This window comes from Tachypleus tridentatus, chromosome 1 (assembly GCF_004210375.1).
Source record: "Tachypleus tridentatus isolate NWPU-2018 chromosome 1, ASM421037v1, whole genome shotgun sequence".
NCBI classification, from domain to species: Eukaryota; Metazoa; Arthropoda; class Merostomata; order Xiphosura; family Limulidae; genus Tachypleus; species Tachypleus tridentatus.
The window spans coordinates 49833482-49853359 of NC_134825.1; the positions used below are offsets into that span (position 1 = coordinate 49833482).

The window sequence follows — 19878 nt, forward strand, 5'->3', positions numbered from 1 at the left end:
TAAATTTCACCTCTTGAAACATTATACTATCCTTCTTACTACAGATTAGAATTTTCAGTGTACAAATACATAGCTCAATCTATGAGCAATATTCTGTAAATATGGCCAAATATTTTCTTGGCTCCAAATCACAAAACCAAGTACAAAAAACTAAATACAAAAAAACAAAAGGAAATATATTTATCACAGTTATTAACTATATGCTTTTGCAATATTTACAAAGAAATGTAATCTCAGTAGGGAAGTACAGTGTCATTTGATTAGTTTTTAGTAATCTTGACCAACTGCATAGATCAGGTCGCATATTTAAAATGTACAAATCAAAACTGGAATTCTTGTGTAAGTAAAGGAAAAGTTTCAGCTTATACTGTGCTTTGTTGAAAAGCTATAGAGAAAGAATACTTTCAGCAAAAATTAATAGTCAAAACTTCTGAAATTTTCAAAATAACAGACAAAAAATATTAGCTTTAAACACCCCTATATATTAAATACAATCATAAGTTGTGTTTGTAAAGCCATAATAAAATGCTTTTATCTGGAATTGAGGATGATTTTATGCCTATCGGGTGAAATGAATTCATTTTTTTTCCTTTATAAGAAACATTACATTGGTCTTCTGTAACTAAATACAGTCTTAAGAATATACACTTTGTTAGAGTTTTAAATTAGTGACTTTAGTAAATGTATGAGTACTGAAAGCATAAAAAACATTCTATTTTTCTGCAAAATTTTTTTATGGATTTACTAATAAAAAGAAAACCCATAACACCATACAAAAACAACAGCACATTGTAGAAAGTTAGTAGATACTCCACCCCTTGTTTTTTGAAATGTATCAAAGTAAAAAATTAATTTCAGTTCTATACGTGTTTTATTCAAGTTCAAACTTTTCTGAACCCTTACTATTACACATACTACTGGTGGAAAAATTGTTTCGTAAATTCATAATTTTAGTTTACAGAAATAACTTTCTTAACGTTTTTGTTTTTCTTTAACAAAATTAAACAAGTAACTCACTCTATCAAGAAGATGGTAACATTTGGCTGTATCCTCTAATCTTTCTCGTGTATCTTCTAAGCGTTCCGTGAAAGTGTTTAGACTTTCTTTTAGCGAAGATGCTAGTTCCTGAACACCACTCTGTCCTTTGTCTTCGTGTAAACCAGCAAACTCTTCTGATACCCTTGGTTTAAGTGTAACTACCTCCTCTAACAAATCGTTTCCTTTCTCAAGCTGTCGCTGATAAAAGATGTGATAAAATTTGTCAGTGCGTTAAACGAGTTCTCCTTTATGAGTCACAATATTAGGGCTGGCAGTAATAAAAAGGGATACAATGCCTTTTTCCTGTTTATAACATGGGTAACTAACCTCTGATATAATTGAATTCACATCTTACTCGTAATTGTCTGTAATGTGATTTTTAAACCATATTAACAGAGACACCATAGTTAGCAAACAGTTTATTGAGTCCATTTCCAAGTCTCATGAACAGATCAATTTATGCGTGTTGAAGAATATGGTTTAATATAACAAGTTAAACTGCAAATAACATCTAAAAACAAAGGCATGCATCGAAAGTACTTGTCTAATAAACACTATATTCTATTATGTAGTTTGAACAGATGGTAAACACTAAATTTGACCAAAAATTAAACAAATAACGAAGTTGCATAATAGTGTTGTAATTATGCTACATATCTTTGTTCATCTTATGCATATGTTACGATAATGTTAGCAACATTTGTATTAATCATGTCAAATGACATTTTAATTTAACAACTGACAAATCTTAAACTAGTCCATTACTTCCCTCGCTGTTGTTGGAATAATAAAACATATAATTTAAAAAAGTAATCTGTTACGTAAGGCTTCAAACGCGTGTATGTCTGACACAGAGAATACAATACATATGGTCACAACGTTTCACCAGATCGATAAATAAACTTGGTAATCCGAAAATTATCTACATTCAAGAGACGTCCAGTTCAATCTAAACTTTGATATCAACATGTGCTACTGGGTCATACAAGCTGTCGAGAATTCCACTCTTCATCACTAATCCTAAATACAACCAAATAGTTTGTTTTGAATTACACGCAAAGCTACACGAGGGCTATCTGCACAAGCTGTCCCTAATTTAGCAGTGTAAGTCTAGAGGTAGGTAGTTATCAGTATCCACCGCTAATTATTGGGCTACTTTTTTACCAACGAATAAGGGGATTAACTGTAGGTTACAACGCCCCCACAGCAGAAAGGGCGAGCATGTTTGATGTGACAGGGATTCGAACCCGTGACCCTTAAAATACGCCAGGCCTAACCAAAAAAAGATACATACGCTGGACTTATATCACAGTGAAAATAATCGAAGTATTTTGTTTCACCGTGTTAACCTGGCATCATCAGATAAAAAAAAACACTGTAATCATTTATATCTTTATATCTGAAAATATACAAGTTTTAAGTAACAAATCATTAACAATTTAGAGCCAATATTACAGAAAGTGGAACTGAATAAATGGCACGGTGTTTTTGCTTCAGCTTCACAGGCTTACACAAGTGACTCCAATTCAGTGATTACTTTGTTAACAGTTAAATGCATCATATCGGACTGAATTTTTACAAACATTACCTTTACCACGAATATCAACGCATTGTTCGATTGTCAGAAACTTTACAGAACTAACCTGTTATGAATGAAAGATTTCCTAGATTTCCAAAGAAACTTAACGATATGACTTCAGCTTAATGATACTAAGTAGATTTTCTTGATATATTTGTTTTTACTTTACAGGTGAAGATAAACTTGTAGGTTTTATTACATACCTTATAAACACCTGATAAAAATCAGCTACAGGGAATACTCAATAATTAAGCTAGAAAATTCACATTAGCGACATAAAGATTAGTCTTATTTTATTAATAAAAATGTTTTGTTATGCACCAGAATAGTTTAAAATAACCAATTTATTTTCAACGGTCAACCTTCGAGCTAAGCAGGTGTATGAGCGTAGCCTTAGGGTTCAGCTAAAAAGCTAAATATCTGAAAAAACAATGCAATTTGAACATAGCTATGCATGTGCCAAGTTTGAATGTTAACGAAGTGCACAACATCTGGCCCAATTGTTACGGTATATAAACGATAACGTTGCTTGTGTGTTAGGGTATGTGTGACAGTGTAACTACGTCATCCATCAGTGCAGCTGCGAACGCTGCCGTGTGGTCTCTAAGCATTAGTTAAACCTCATCAGTCAATGAAAACTTAACTATGTCTTATCAATAGTTGACACATGCCCCCTTCTCTCAGATGCATATATATAATAAAGTGTGTGTGTGTGTGTGTTTTTCTTATAGCAAAGCCACATTGGGCTATCTGCTGAGTCCACCGAATGGAATCGAACCCCTAATTTTAGCGTTGTAAATCCGTAGACTTACCGCTGTACCAGCGAGAGACATAATAAAGTGTATGCAATATTTTATGGAATACTTTAACTACGTTAGATTACAACGATACTGAGTTTCTGGTTCTTGTAACTTAAACCTAATGATGATTATTGTAATTATAATGACACTTTTGTCTACAGTTTTATTACATACTTTAATAGTGATTTATGAGCTATGCCCATTATTTTGTTTTTAGATCAAATTTGTTCAAAAAAATAAAATTCGACATTTGACTGATTATGTTTGAATACACAAGACTGAAAAAAATCAAAGTTAAACAATAAGTAAAATATATATTTTTAGAAAGTACTGTTTGTTACGGTACCACGTTGTTTGTTTACGTGTGCGCTGGTGGAAAATTTATTGTGCAACCCAATTTTTCACAATTCCGTTAGGCCCGGCATGGCCAAGCGTGTTAAGGCGTGCGACTCGTAATCTGAGGGTCGCGGGTTCGCATCCCCGTCGCGCCAAACATGCTCACCCTTTCACCCGGGCGGGCGTTATAATGTGACGGTCAATCCCACTATTCGTTGGTAAAAGAGTAGCCCAAGAGTTGGCGGTGGGTGGTGATAACTAGCTGCCTTCCCTTTAGTCTTACACTGCTAAATTAGGGACGGCTAGCACAGATAGCCCTCGAGTAGCTTTGTGCGAAATTAAAAAAACAAACAAACAAACAATTCCGTCAATTGTTTCAAGACCCTAATGCATGTAAGTGAAAATGTATTTCATGAATGATGCAATATTTTCTAATTATTATATAAGCCGTTTTACAGACTATTTGAGCGTGGCATCAGTGATATGTTTTGGCTAAAAGTATAGATTATTATTTATAATGAGTTTAGAAGATAATCTATTAAAACGCACATGCGATGCTATCATGGCCAAAAGTTGCAAGATTCTAGTATGGCAGGAAATTTCAGGGGTTACTGTATGGTCTAGTCTGTATTCAGCCGGTTTCCCAGCAAGATGGCCAAGAAAGAAAACGCTCCTCACCAACAAAATGAAAAAGGTGAGGCTCAAGTGCGCCAAAAAGGACAATGAGTGAGCTGCTGAATCAATGTGAAGCAAAGTGTTTTTCCAAGATGAATTGAAGTTCAACTTGCATGGGTCTGATGTGAAAATATTTGAACGATGTCGATGTGAAGAATGGGTTTTTCCAGCATAATTGAATGCAACTGTGAAGCATTTGCAGGGTCACGTGATGTGGAGATTCATATTTGAATATCTGCATTTTGTGAAAGGCACTGTAACGGATTTACCGTTATACGTTTAGTTTAGTACTTACGCTTGTTTCTGGTTACTTTTTTTTTTTTTTGCATGTGACGTATTTATTTGAGTGTATATTGCGCAACTCCCGCCTGTTCTAGAAACTTGTAGAGAACTCTTCAAAGTGTGTGCGTTTTCTTTTAGCAAAGCCACATCGGGCTGTTTGTGATGCAAACTGAGAAGCAACTAGATTTTTACGAAAACGCGTTAGATCATTGTTGCAAAGTGAGCTTTCAAGAAATTCACGTGATTTGTATAAAAAGCAGCCAGCCGAGAGACGGAAAAGAGAATATCCTAGGACAACTACATTTATAATGTTAAAATAACACGAAGGTTCAAATAGTCTTGACAGACATGAAATAAAAACAGTGTAACTCGAACGCTTTCGAAAGGTGGACCTTTCTTCTTCTGTGGCAAACTGGACAGCTACAGTCAGTGTGTTATAGGCTTAGGAAGCTATAATTTTGATTAACGTTTATTAATCCGAAAACTAAAGAAATGGACCAGGAATGTTTATAGATTTCAAACATTACAAACTGTTCAACTTTATCGAATCACTTCAGACTTAAATATCTTTGCTGGAAGGAGTCAACTTATATCCGGTGTGAGGCCAGCCAACAAAAGGACAGCGGTAGTTTATAAAGCGAGGCGTGACAACATCAACTCGGAATTAATTTGCTCGTCGTGGACCTGGATCATCGATAAAATATTCAGTTCTAAACCGGATATAAAACTCAGTACAGTTTGTAAAATTCTCTTATATAAACCATCATTTGTAATAATTATTAGTAATAACCATTATTATAAATTGTATTGGTTTTTGGTTCTATATTAAAATATACGTATGTTAAAGAATGGAATTGTATCAGTTTTGTTGGCAAATATCATAAATTTAATACATATTAACATTTAATTAAGTACTAAGCTCAAATTCATGTTTCCGATTATTTGAAATAGTAATACGATAACATACATGACATAATAAATCGGAGACTCGTGTGGAATAAAATTATAATACGTAACAACTGTCAATACAGACAAGTACATGGAGAGACCAGTTAAAGTAAACAATTCAAGATCGCTTTGGTAAAGTCACCAATACAAATTACAGGATGACTGATCCATATTACAAGGCTAAAAAGTAATGTTCCTGAACTTTATGCAGTAGACGCGAAAGAAAGGGGAATTTCATTCTGTGAGAATTGAAAAGACATCTGAGGTGAAATGCTATCTTTGAGGAGAAAGGGCCAATACTCTATGCTGGGCAGGCAATAGTCAAGATCTCAACCCTGTCAAAAGCTGTTGGAAGGTAAAAGGTTAAGATAAGGATATGAAAAGAAACTTAGAAGCATTTGGGGACTGCCGAAAACAGTAATCTCCGTGTAGTATCATAAACTCGCCCCTCCATTCAACCTATCGTGTAACTCCACACCACGGCGATGTCGAGCAGTTATCGAGGCCAGAGAAGGCACAAACAAATATTAAAACAGAAAGGGACTCTGTGGCCGCTTTGTGTCAACTATATGAGTGACGTTATCTTTAAATCTATATTTTCTTAATCAAAGAACCCGTTCGTATTTGCCAGTTATTTTTTGATTATCTGTTGAAATATGTTTATTACGGTTGATTTGTTAATAAAGATGTACATATGTTTTCATGATGAAATATGAGTCACTTTACCAAGGCTGGGTTTAGGGTTTTATTGGCCTCAAGCTTTCAACTTACAGAAGCCCCCCTCGAGACAGAATCTCTACGTGCAATATATTTATAGTCATAGCTTGAGGACCTGGGCTTTAGCCCGGTAAGCCCATGCATTAATCCGGGGTTGCACCTTACACCACAAAATGTTTAAAGTCGTTTGACACTTCAACAATGCACAATCTCGTAAAAAATTACAGGAACAAAAACTGTTCCACCATTGTATGTAGATGTGTATTAAAGGTACCCACATTTCTTATTGAAGGCACTTAGAGAACTCGGCACGATTATGAAATGCTATAATGAAAACGTCTGATTAACCTTTGGTACAAAAGTCAAAGGTCAATGTCGAATAAAGTTATCATCCTCTCCTCAGAATCGCATCAAAGGTTTACAACGCTATCAGAAGCAAAGACTCGCCAATTTCCTGCCTGTCCCAATTATACTAGAAACTATGCAATACTGTTATAAGCAAAATTTTCAATGTTGTAACTCATTTGCTAGAGGGAGCTGCTGAACATAACGTGATGCAACGATCGAGAGATATAGCGATATATTTATAACAAAGGTTAGATATAAATAATAGTGAACCAGTCAATTAGTTGAATGAAGAACGAATCGGTGATTTAGTTCAGTGCCACATTTTGATAAGTGCTAGTGATTACATATATTCAGTTATTCGATCGTTAAGACGTAAAACCGTACAAGTTTTAATGAGAGATTTTCGTTTGAACATAATTTGTGAACTTCAAAATAAAAATTACAAGAGCGTACAAACTTGTAGAATCGTCAAAAAATAACTAATCTGTTTTCATTATGTGGACTTGACGGCAAATTATTTTCACCAGATAATTAAAAGAGATTCCCGTCTAACAAAAGAACGACGTTAACTACGACAATCAAGAGATTTGATGAACAATTTATATACTCAACATCAGTTATGCGTGACTTAACTAGTTACATCAGTTGAAACATCGGTTCCGTTGTACCTAGTAAAAACACTTGGATGTGCAAATACGAATATATATATGTATTGATTTGATGGGTTTAAGTGATTCGAACTCGACAAGTAACGTGTATGTATATCATTAAGCAGAAATACAGATCAACTAAACTAAGTAAGTACATTTTTCATGCTTTTCAATAAAATTGTTCGTGATTATTTTTAACCTACTAACGTAAACTGGAGAAATAACCAATAATTTTAAAACTTTACAAAAGTATTCGCCATCTATAATTTACCTCATATCCTTCTCGAAAATTATGCGAAATATGCAAAAACTTTTAGGTAATATTACACCTATATTTTATTATAATAATACTAATTTAGTACAGTTTTTTTTTTTAAATTTAGTAAAGGTAATTTCGTTTGTGTATTTGTTTTAATTAAAAAAACTACTGATTGTAGCTCTACAGCAAGGATGGCGTATTTCTTTGAAATTAAGCACAAAGCTGCACAATGGGCTATCTGTGCTCTGCCCACTACGGGTATCGAAACCCGCTTTCTAGCATTGCAAGTCCGCAGACATTCTGCTGTGCCACTGGGAGCAGCAGGGGTTGAGGAAGTAATTTTAGTCAAACAACTCAGAATAGTGTAAAAATCACACTTTACCATACCCCCCAACAAACATTTAAAAAATAGGTACACTGAGATTAAATTCTGTGCTAATTTTAGTATAATTTGTATTACTCGTTTGCAAGTACTTCTTTATTATTCACAAAACTAACTGCTCAGTGGCACTTATGATTACAAACAAGCACAACTTGATTTCACACGTAATTATTATGCATTGTTATATCGAATCGTACGTACTACCACTACTTTAGCTATTAACCAAGAAACAATTTTTGAAGTGCAATTCTAAAGTTTAAAAAGCTCTACAATTACTGTAATAAAATATTGGTTTGGCATGGCCAGGTGGTTAGGACGCTTGACTAGCGATCTGTGGGTCGCGAACCTGTTCTAGTGCACTTGGATAGTAACATTAAGTACCATTTAAGTCTCAATTTTCAATATGTTAGGGCCCAGCATGGCTAGGTGGTTAAGGCACTCGACTCGCAATCCGAGGGTCGCGGGTTCGAATCCCCCTCACACAAAACATGCTCACCCTTTCAGTCGTGGGGGCGTTATAATGTACGGCCAATCCCACTATTCGTTGGTAAGAGTAGCCCAAGAGTTGGCGGTGGGTGGTGATGACTAGCTGCCTTCCCTCTAGTCTTACATTGCTAAATTAGGGATAGCAGATGACTAGCGCAGATAACCCTCGTGCAGCTTTGCGCAAAATTCAAAACAAAATCACTATGTTAGCTGTGAGTTTAACATCTGGATCACGTGATCGAAATTAGTTCAAACATGATTAATTACATCCAAGTGTGTTTTTATTAGGTACACTGAAGAGCCCAACCGATGCATATTAGTAAGATATTTAAAAACTGTTCCCATGGTTTCTGTTGTTGAGTGTGTTCTTTTGGAAAATTCGGTTAAAATAAAAAAAAAAGAGAGAGAGAGAGAAAATGAGAAATCTAATCCACTTGATGATAATTGAATTATTTTGTTGATTCGATCACACGTTCTACAATTTACATGATTTTATGAAACTACTGGCTCAACAACCAAACAACAACGCTAAACAATCGCTAACGTTTTAATTTTCCTAAATATAAATTTAACTTAAATATCGAAACAGATATATAATAGTAAATGTTACAATATTTAGGAAAATTAAAACGTTAGCGATTGTTTAGCGTTGTTGTTTGGTTGTTGGGCCAGTAGTTTCATAAAATCATGTAAATTGTAGAACGTGTGATCGAATCAACAAAATAATTCAATTCTATATAATTATTCTACAAATAATTCTAATAATTCTACAAATTCAGTGTAGAAGATTCTCGATTGTAAGAATCAACAATATGTGTGTACGTAAACACTAGTGTATCGTCAATACTGTTGCAGGCTGAAATTCTGAAAACCCCTCCTCACGCCTAAAAATGTAATCAACGCGACGTGTTAAGAGCCAATATACTGTTGGTTTGCTATACTATACACCTGGGAAGCTATAACTGGATTAACCGCTTATTAATCGAGAACTTCAGTTATTTGTTACGAACGTTTATAAATTTCGAATACTGCAAACTGTTTGATTTAAATAGATTCACACCAGATATTAATATTTTTACGAAAAGTATACACATTTTCATCGGTGGAAAAAGTCGATGTGTGATTGGAGAAAAAAAGAATATAGAGCTAGCAAGCTAGCTCCCGATTAATTTAATTTTATCTACATCAACTTGAAATTAATTCGCTCATTTTCAACCGTCGATAAGATGTCAAGGAAGTTCCAGATCAGATAGACGACTCAATATTGTTTGTAAAACTTGTGTATAGTTCATTATTTGTAATAACCGTTGTTGTAAATTGTATTATTGTTTGTATGTTAAAATATATTTGTATTAAAAGGAAATAAACTATGTGCGTCAATCTCGTTAGCAAGCACCATAAATTGGACACAGATCGGAATTTATTTAACATCTAAATCTAAATTACAATTGAACTCAATTTAGCCTATTTGAAATTGTAATACATAAAATTATTTATAGTACTTTTTGAATCTGTAATACTTCAACGAAGCACAAAGGCAAAATGTACGGCTCTGATGTGACCCTTCAGCAGGTTGATTTCCATTTGGTGAGATATTATTTGAAGTCAACCATTTGGCTGTTCTTTCACGACGTATTTCTAAAAATGATTACCAAACATAAGTTTTAGCTTGGACTACTGTCATGCTAGATTTTATAAAACACATCACCGATTCTTTTGACTACAGTATAAGGTTCTTCCCAAGACCTACTTAACTTTGGAGATAGTCCTCTTTTGTAGCATGTATTATACAGTCATACCATGTCGCTAGTCTTACCAGAATTTAAATTACTGCAACTTCTCAGCTTATCATTACATGACTCAAATATTTTTCAGGAAGTCACACTTGGTATCAATGGTGTTCCTTAGTCATACTGAATATTCTCAAGAAAGACACTGCTTAATGATTGCTCTCAGAGCACACTTTCAGTTCTAAGCCTCAGTAGCACTGGTGTGTTCCCAGTAGCTTAATATATCACTATTCAATGCCCATGAGTGAAGTGAAAGATCTTTATCCAACAGTTTGACATCTGTTTAGATGAATGGTTAAATTATTTGAAAGTATACAGTTGTATCTTTTCATAATTCCACCTAAAAAGGAAGAAATATCTGTTATCCTGGATGCTTTTATTTATTTCAAAGGTATAGCACGCTTTAACAAATCAGATGAAACAAGACTGGTTTAACGTTCTTTTTTAATAAAAAGTTTTATAGGCATTACAAACTTGGAAAAAATTCATTTATAAGTTTATTTTGGTGAAATTTTTGCCTCTTGGTTACAAACTGCATATTTCAGACCATTCGCTGGAAAAAAGTCCATCACTACCATGATGTATTTATTCCTATTATTGCTCTGTAGTACATGACCAAGTGGTACTCCAACCTAATAATTACTCTACTTGCCCATGTTGTTTCTTCTTGGACTTTTTCAGCACAATTCACATGTTTATACCATTCCTTTATAGATTTTTGGCATTCATGCCAGCTGAGACATTCTCTTATCCTCTCTATCACCTAAATAATAAGATATAAATGTATAACTGTTTGGAAGTTGTGGAGACGATGAAGTGATTTTGATTGTAGTGACCATGAAAATACCACCTATAGTTGTAATTTTGTCAACTTGCATCCTTCCATTTTTGACACAATTAACATTTTCATAGCTACAATAAATGCCACTGTGGTCAATATTTCTTTGTCTTTGTGCTTTATTGAGCCACTCTCATGGTCATTTGGCAAAATTCTTGAATCAGTGCATATAATTTGCTGATTACTCATATATTTTATTTATGTCTTTTAACTGGGTGTGGGCCCACAATAGTACATCACCTGTGGATGTTTCACTTTGGATTCTGCTATTTTGATTTTATGTTGATTTTTTATTATCTTATGCCTACATATTTTCACAGTGTTTACATTCTCTGTGATACAAGATCTTTGGGATAATGCCTAAGCATTTTTATGGTTTGATCTGTGGTGATTTATGAAGTTGTACTCCCTAAATTTCAAGAACCATCTTGCTATCTGGCCTTCTGGATTACAGAAATTCAATGCTGTAGGATCTGTCCATAGTGTAAAACATTGATCAAAGATACAGTATCAGAAAAGACTCAAGGTTTGAATGACATGCAACAGTTCATTCCACATTTTACAATACATCTTTTCTGCAGCATTCATTGCCTTACTGTGGTCGGCAATAACATGCTCTTTCCTATGTTCTATTTGGTACAACACTGTTTAAAGTGCATAATCACTGGTGCTTAAAGTTCCATGGTGCTTTCTGATCCTGAACAGATCCAATCTTAGTTGGGTGTGTATTCACTTCCTTTCCACCAAGTACGTGTCCTAAGAAAATCACATTATTACAACTATTCAAACTCTTGGAGGATTTAACTTAAGACCCTCTTTCCTTAACCAATCCAATATCTTTTTTAGTTTGTCACAAGCATAGCTGAAGTCTTTTCATGTGTGAATATATCACCTAAATAGATAAAAATTAGATATCCCAGAATAGTCCAAAGAATCAGTTAACTGTTCAAGTGTATTAAATGGATTGAATAAACTAAATGGTAATATAACAAACTACTATAATCTATTTCCTACAGTAAATGCTGTCTTTTCTCAGCTTTTACTTGCTAGTATCCACTTTTCAGATTCAATGTTGAGTACTATTTTGATCCAGGTAATGCATACAGTGTAGAATCAATCCTTGACACTAGTTAGGCTTTCTTTTTTTAATTTCATTTACTTTGTGGACCCATCATTCTTCTTCAGAAACACAATAGCTTATGCCCATCAACTAATTCTCAGTTCTATTACTCCTTGTTATTTCACTGACAACCTCCACCTGTTTTGCAATTAAAAGTCATCTGGCATATGATGTATTGGGACAGCATCTCTTCTATCAATTTTATGAGATATTCTATTTATGATACCAAGTTATAAAATACTTAGATGCATTCTTCAGTGGAAACTATAAGACATGCAATTTGTGGCATTGTTCATTTTTAAAACATTCACATAACCTGCGAATGAAGTGATAGGCTGTCTTTATGAGAAAGTGATACAACTTTCTATGTTTTATTTCTAAGGTGACCATTTTTACTATTCTTTGATGTGGAAATAACATTGGTACATCTTTATATTTTGTGATTTTACACCTAGAACTGATTTGAATTTTATGTATTTTTGCATTCACAGCCTTAATAATGACTTCTTTATTCTTCCAACTAATAATCTATCAAGACAAACACTGGATCTAAAGATGCCCCTAAGAAATCCTGGTACAAGTATTTTAGTTTTTGACAGTATAAATAACTGTCCTCCTTTTCATCTGAAGCTTAGCTTATGATGTTTTGATTGTTGTGTATTGAACAGTGATTTTTTTGAAGCAACTTTAAATATGAAATATATTCCCAACATGGATTCTTCCTGGATGTCACACAGACAAATAAGGTTGCCAACTGTCAATAAATATAAAGACTGTAAACTCACAATTAGCAAAAATATGTTATTTTAATGATGCCAATAAAAAAGATCATGACACACAATCATGATGTAGTAAAAAAGATTTCTATTGTAGGAGTTATTTCCAACATTCCTCTTGCTGAAACATTGTGACCACTTCTGTTCACATCAATCCAGCCTTTTGTTTTACCTCTGGAGACAATTTTTCACTTTTTTTTATTACCAGATTGGGTTGAATAGCACAACATGTGCTTCACATCAATAATCAATCCAATGAATCACAGAGTGGTGTCTTTCAAAAATTGAACTCTTAATTGCTCTTAAAATCCAGCTAACTCGCATTTTATGATATCTGGTTAATATTTGTTATTCCTCTGGTCAGTTTGGGGTCTGAGACTCATTTATAGGTGTCACATACTTGGTTTATCATGATCTGTTAATTCTTTACAATTTTGGTTATAATACTTATCTTTTACATATTTATAGCAGTAACCTTTTTTTGTCATTCTTTAGGAGATATTTAATTTCTTATGTTCAATTATCTCTTTTTTTTTGTTTGTTCCTTTGGTTAGTGTAGACTCTGAGATATCCTCAGTACATTAATGTCTTGGTTTATTGTTACTCCTTAAAGTCTTGGCTATAACATACATCTTTTATATACTCATAGTATTTCTATAATTTAGCTGCATTTTGTATTCTTACAATCTTTATTTTGCAATTCCTGGCAACGTATCCTTCTTAAGTTGCAGTTAACACCTACTACCTTGCAATTCACTTTTTCCAATCTAAATAACCAGTTTTCCAAGTTATTTAATTGTTCTGCACTTCCATTTTAAAGTTTATGAACTAAGTTGGTGATTCAGTAATTCCTGGATGGAATTAGTTGTTTATTTGAGACATTATTTGATTCAAGTTCCATCTCCAACTGGACAGCTTCCTTTAAAGATGTGAATCTACCCTGCCTTAGTATACCTTGCATATCTTCATGCACTAAGGGTCATGTTGACTTTCCACATCTTCAGGAAGTTTATCTTAGGTCTCATTCTTCCTCCTTACTCTTCTAAACATTGCTTTAGAAATTTTCTCATAATATAACATTGCACATTTATTTGACAAAGTGGTCACTAATTCCTCATACTTATGACTCTTTGTTGAAAAGCTATTTACTGTTTAAAACAACATCTTAAGCAACCTCTGAGATGAACAACTATCTCTTCATTTTAGAAATAATTTCAAACTGTACCTGATATGATTGCCATAGTAACTTTTCATCATAGTCTACTGATTTCTCATCTGAATGACATTATTAAACTTGTCTACTAAATCTATAACATGGTAAGTTACTGATGTAGCTAGAGTAGTCCATGAAGGTCCTGTGATAATCGGTAGCACAACAGTAGAGCAGATGAGTTTCATATTCCTTATAGCATAGTTAATGATGTTTAGGCTCCAAATTCTTGAACAGATACCAAGACTGTATGGCTGGTTTGAACCTTGCATTGGTCAGTTGTTTCTACACGTTTTATTCTAGAGTTAAAGCTACATTATTCATATCCTATGTCCTTTTCAATCTTTAGGTCACAATTCTTCTGCTTACCTTCGTATAACTTTTACAACTTCAGACTGTATATTTGCTACAGCTCATTTTCTTCTTCAGCACAAACATGTTTTCTACCATACTGACCCAGAATCACAAGGCTTCTGAAAATATAGTATCTTATTCTTATTTTAATATTACTATATCTTTCTTTTTTTTACCCGCTGTTTCATCATTTCCATTACATTTTCACATTCATTTCGAGAAGTCATAATTTTAAAGTTTATTTTATTTACTATCAAGATAATCCAATTCCTGACGACCAGTAATACAACAACTTACTTAATTTATCACGAAAAAAAGAAATCATGCAAAAGTCCTTCCAGTGAATGATAACCTGTTATTTCTTTTACCATCATTTCTACAACTTGCGTGATTTTACACCACTAGTGATAGGCCTACTTCCACAAATAACGCTAAAAGTCACTCGTTATTTTGCTCATACTTATGATATTTTTGTATCTAGTTCTACATTGAAATATAAATTCAAAATTTACAGCACTGAACTAATACTGGCAGACTAATATACTCTCTGACTCAATAATCAATCTAATTTGTTAGCCTGATGAACCATCTACTTTAATACCGCTTAAACGCGTTTTATGGCGTTCAAAACCGTTTCCTAAATTTGAGAAAATTTCAAATGTTGAGTAGGCCTCACCAAGAACTTCAAACTCCCCTCTCATCAACATGAACACTAACATTTAAATTATTAAAAAGAAGGGAAAAAAGAAACACATACAACAGTGTGCTACAAAATAATTACTTAATTTAGAATAATAGCGGTTGTCAAAAAGTAGAGAAACAAGTTGAATCAAAATGCAAATATATTTTCAAAACCACAACTAAGAATTAAAAAAAAAGTAAACAACGTAGGCTGTAAATAGTGTCTACATTATTTTCTCAAGATACAATTATCTATTCTGACTACTTGTCTACAGTACTTACCAATCTTAATGGAGTCAAAATAAGCACTCGTAGTTTGAGAAAATAACGTAGATATTACTGGCAGCCAATTTTGTTTACTTTTGTTTAGTTCCTAGTTGTACACTTGTAAACAAATCTTTGAATTTGATTTAACTTGTTTTTCTACTTGTTTGACGACTCCTATCCCTCCTTTTAAATTAATTTTCTTATCTTGTTTTCTTAAATTCTTTTTATGTCCATTTATGGAGAAGAGATTTTAAGCTACATATATATATGCATTCAGTTTAAAGTAACATGTTTTTCAACAGTTTCCTGCTGCATTGGCCTTTTTTTTTCCTGCACCCAACCATTATTCACAAAGCCTAGTGGTTTTGTGCCTGAGGTTTCGCGTAAACATGCAAACAAGCGAAGTACGAAAATTAGTGGAATAAATAACCACTCACGAGCGTAGAGAAATCTATCATGACAATTGTCTACTATTAGAACACTCATAAAAAACCAAAGTAAATTTCCCTGCATATTTTTCTTTAGCAACTCTGAGGATTTTATTTCTAGATGTTAACCTACTAGATGAACAAGATGGTACACTTAAAACTGTAGTTTTCAAATTTCCTGCACCACAGTTACTATATAAAATACTCCCCCCCCACACACACACACATACATACACGGAAAAATTAAGAAAGATAATTCCTGTATACGTATTGAGTAAAAACAAAACTTGGCAGATCAAATTTGTGTCAGATCGAATAAACGTGTATTATCCATTCATTGAAGTGAATGATTTTGACATCATGTCTGCCTCAGTAAATAGTAAGTATTATTCAGTACATTCAGAGTAAAAAAAAAAAAGTTCAAAAATATGTAGGGTACTTTTTGCGTGGGATATATACGGAACGTCCTGCACACTTCACAACGCAAGCTATAATAACCTAGCAGGGAGTATTAATTGAGTCATGAAAGTTGTGTGTTGACACAGGTACCGCTGTGCCAGTCTTAGTTCTACCGCAGATAGTGGCGGCGCCATATGGGCTTATGAACGAACTTCTCAAGACTGCAGGCTATGAGGTTGACAGGGATGAAACAACAGAGAAAGCCCCTGAAGAAACATTTCTGTTCATCTGTCATACAATGTATAAGACCAAGGAGCGTTGCTACAGTTAGTTCTTTACAGTTCCACACAAGTTTGTAAAAAGTAAACCGTTCTTAGTCAGTACACTAAAACTGCCCTTACAAATAACGAAAGAAGGAATGTATGTGTGTGTGTTTTTTCTTATAGCAAAGCCATATCGGGTTATTTGCCGAGCCCACCGAAGGGAACTGAACCCCTGAATTTAGCGTTGTAAATCCATAGACTTGCAGCTGTATCAGCGGGGGACAAGAAGGAATGTAAAAATAATTTATACATTTTCGCAACACGTGCAACAAACTATATTAAAAGTATCTGGATATCCCATATTATGACTAGGCAATTGAATTGAGGAGAAGCCTACATGATGGAGGTTGTACTTTGCGTGTAATGATACCACTGGCTAGAACGGATTCTTATTAACTGTTGCAAGTACATCATAACTAATAAAATGGATGACGTTTTTTTCTGTGCTGTGGAGTATAGATATATTATACATATATATGGGAAAAAGCACTGAAAATAACACATTCTAGCGTCCTACTTTACACAGTAAATCATATTATGGTCACAAGTCACCTTATCAATAGTTGTGTCGCTCTTAGATTTTCACTGATTATTTAAAATTACCACTCATTCTCTGCAAGGTTTGTTTGTTTTTGAATTTCGCGCAAAGCTACACGAGGGCTATCTGCGCTAGCCGTCCCTAATTTAGCAGTGTGAGAGAGAGTGCAGCTAGTCATCACTACCCTCCGCCAACTCACGGGCTACTATTTCACCAACGAATAATGGGATTGACTGTAACCTTATAAAGCCCCCACGGCTGAAAGGGTGAACATGTTCGGAGATATAGGTATTCGAATCACCTGGCCATGCCGGGCCTTTTCTGCAAGGATTTACATTCATAAGTTTAATAGTTTCATACTCTAGGATATTACTAGTCTGTCGTACATTCAGTAGCTAAAAAGCTGAGAAGAGATAAAGTTAAATTTTCAACAGTTGAATATTTTAAAAAGCGATATGGAAAGAATACCTCACAGATGTTTTCAGAATTATGGAAAAACTATGTAAAACTACAGAAAAAATACTTTAGTTAGTTTTCTTAACGAAGGGAAAGATGTAAATGAAAAAATATACAGTGGAGCGCCATTAAGCCGCGGACCAGAAAACCGCGAAATCGCTTAAGCCTCTGTAGCAAGTCTTGTCACCGCTAATTTAAGAACGTGTAAAAACGCGGCTTACGAATTTAATTCTGGCTTTATAACTTCAAGGGGATATTTAAAAAGGATTTGCTTTAATTTGGGAAATAAATAAAATATATTACAATAGAAATCGACCGTTAATCTACCTTATCCGCTCTCTATGTCAGCTTTATGGAGGCCGCCATTGTTACCAAATCACACCTCTCCATACATTAAAGTTAATCCGCGGTAAATCCGTGAAAAAAGTGATCAATAATTAAAGTATTATTTTTAATTCGATAATCCGATATTTTTGTGGAATTGTATAAATATTGGCTACAAACCCAATAGAAATCACTCCATTGATGATGATGTACCAGTAGCTTCCTCAATTTTCCACAAAGGTTTAAGCCGCGGTTAAGCAGATTGAAACCCCAAATACCGCGGCTTAACGGCGCCCACTGTATATATATATATATATATCGCAAAAAAAAACAAAAAACCAACAAAAACCTCTTACGTGCTGACGTTAAGTTTAATAAGGCTACATAAATATTAGACGAATAACTTGAAAATAACACAATAACGCATAAGAATGAAGTATTTGGTCTGGATTTGTTGTTTCAGCTCCACAATGGACTATCTGCGCTCTATCTACCGCTAGTAATAGAACTCCGAAGTTGCGAGTTGTAAATTGGTCAATTTACCGCTGCCTAACTAGTTTTCATTCAATCAGCAGTATACTGACATATAAGTATAATCTTACTCTAGTCCTCCTCTTTCCACGTAATTTTGAATTGTTACACAGGAAGTAAAAACGCACCAATCAAAAACCACATTTTTAGGACTGAATTATCTGAATTAATCTTATTATCAGTTTAACCTTCACGGATTTATGTCGTTACTCATTAAGAAAAGAAAAGGTAATGAAACAGCCCAGGTCTCTGATTCATTAAATGCTCCAGTTATCCCACAACCAGGTAAAAGGTATGAATTAATTCAAATAGCTGGTTTCTTCGGAACTTTAATTCCTTTTATGATATAAACAAATTTAAAGTAAAAAAAAAAGTTCTGAATCCCCCAGAGGACGAAATAGTTATAAATTTGATGAACAAATAAACTGTTAAAATTTTGATATTGAAACTTTGTACACTAATGTACACTACATGGCCACAAATATGTGGACATCCGACCATCACACCCCTATGTACATGTTTAACATCTCATTCCAAAACCATGGGCATTACTATGAAGTTGATCTCTCCCTTTGCTGCTATAACAGCCTCTACTCTTCCGGGAAGGCTTTCCACTAGATTGTGAAACATGGCTGCGGGGATTCGCTCCTATTCAGCCACAAGAGCATTAGTAAAATCGGGCACTGATATCGAGCGAGAAGGCCTGTCTCGCAGTCGGCGTTCCATTTCATCCCAAAAGTGTTCGATGGGGTTGAGGTCAGGGCTCTGTGCAGACCAGTCAAGTTCTTTCACATCAACCTCGGCAAACCATGTCTTTATGGACATCGCTTTGCGTAATGGGACATTGCGACAACAGTTTGGGGAAGGTTCTTTTTTGTTTCAGCATGACAAAGTTGGAAGCACACAATTTCCTAAAATGTCATTGTATGCAGTAAGATTTCCTTTCACTGGAACTAAAGAGCCTAGTCCAAACCATGAAATACAGTCCCAGACCATTATTCCTCCTCCACAAAACTTTACAGTTGGCACTATGCATTTAGGCAGGTAGCGTTCTCCTGGCATCCGCCAAACTCGGATTCACCCGTTAGACTGTCAGATAGTGAAGCGTGATTCATCACTCCAGAGAACTCATTTCCAATGCTCGAGAGTCCAATGGCGGTGTGCTTGGCATTGCGCATGGTCATTTTAGGCTTGTGTGTTTCATGAAGTTCTTGTACTGACGTTGCTTCCAGAGGAAGTTTGGAACTCAGTAGTGAGTGTTGCAACTGTGGATAGACAATATTTACGCGCTACGCGCTTCAGCACCCGGCGGTCCCGTTCTGTGAGTTTGTGTGGCCTACCGC

The 19878-nt window shown here is 34.5% G+C and overlaps 1 protein-coding gene and 1 long non-coding RNA gene across 7 annotated transcripts in view; one reads left to right on the forward strand and one right to left on the reverse strand.

Annotated features, from left to right (window-relative positions):
• The window catches only part of LOC143247975 (puratrophin-1-like), a 216870-nt gene that overhangs the window by 17879 nt on the left and 179113 nt on the right, over nt 1–19878 (reverse strand). For all 6 annotated transcript variants that reach the window (XM_076496506.1, XM_076496505.1, XM_076496503.1 and 3 more), the window contains one exon: nt 1018–1236. In XM_076496506.1, coding sequence (XP_076352621.1) covers nt 1018–1236 — 219 coding nt within the window. The remainder of the gene's footprint in view (nt 1–1017; nt 1237–19878) is intronic.
• Nucleotides 7013–9880, forward strand: LOC143248042 (uncharacterized). Its single transcript, XR_013026792.1, has 2 exons — nt 7013–7520; nt 9356–9880. It is a non-coding gene; the product is annotated as an uncharacterized LOC143248042 (long non-coding RNA).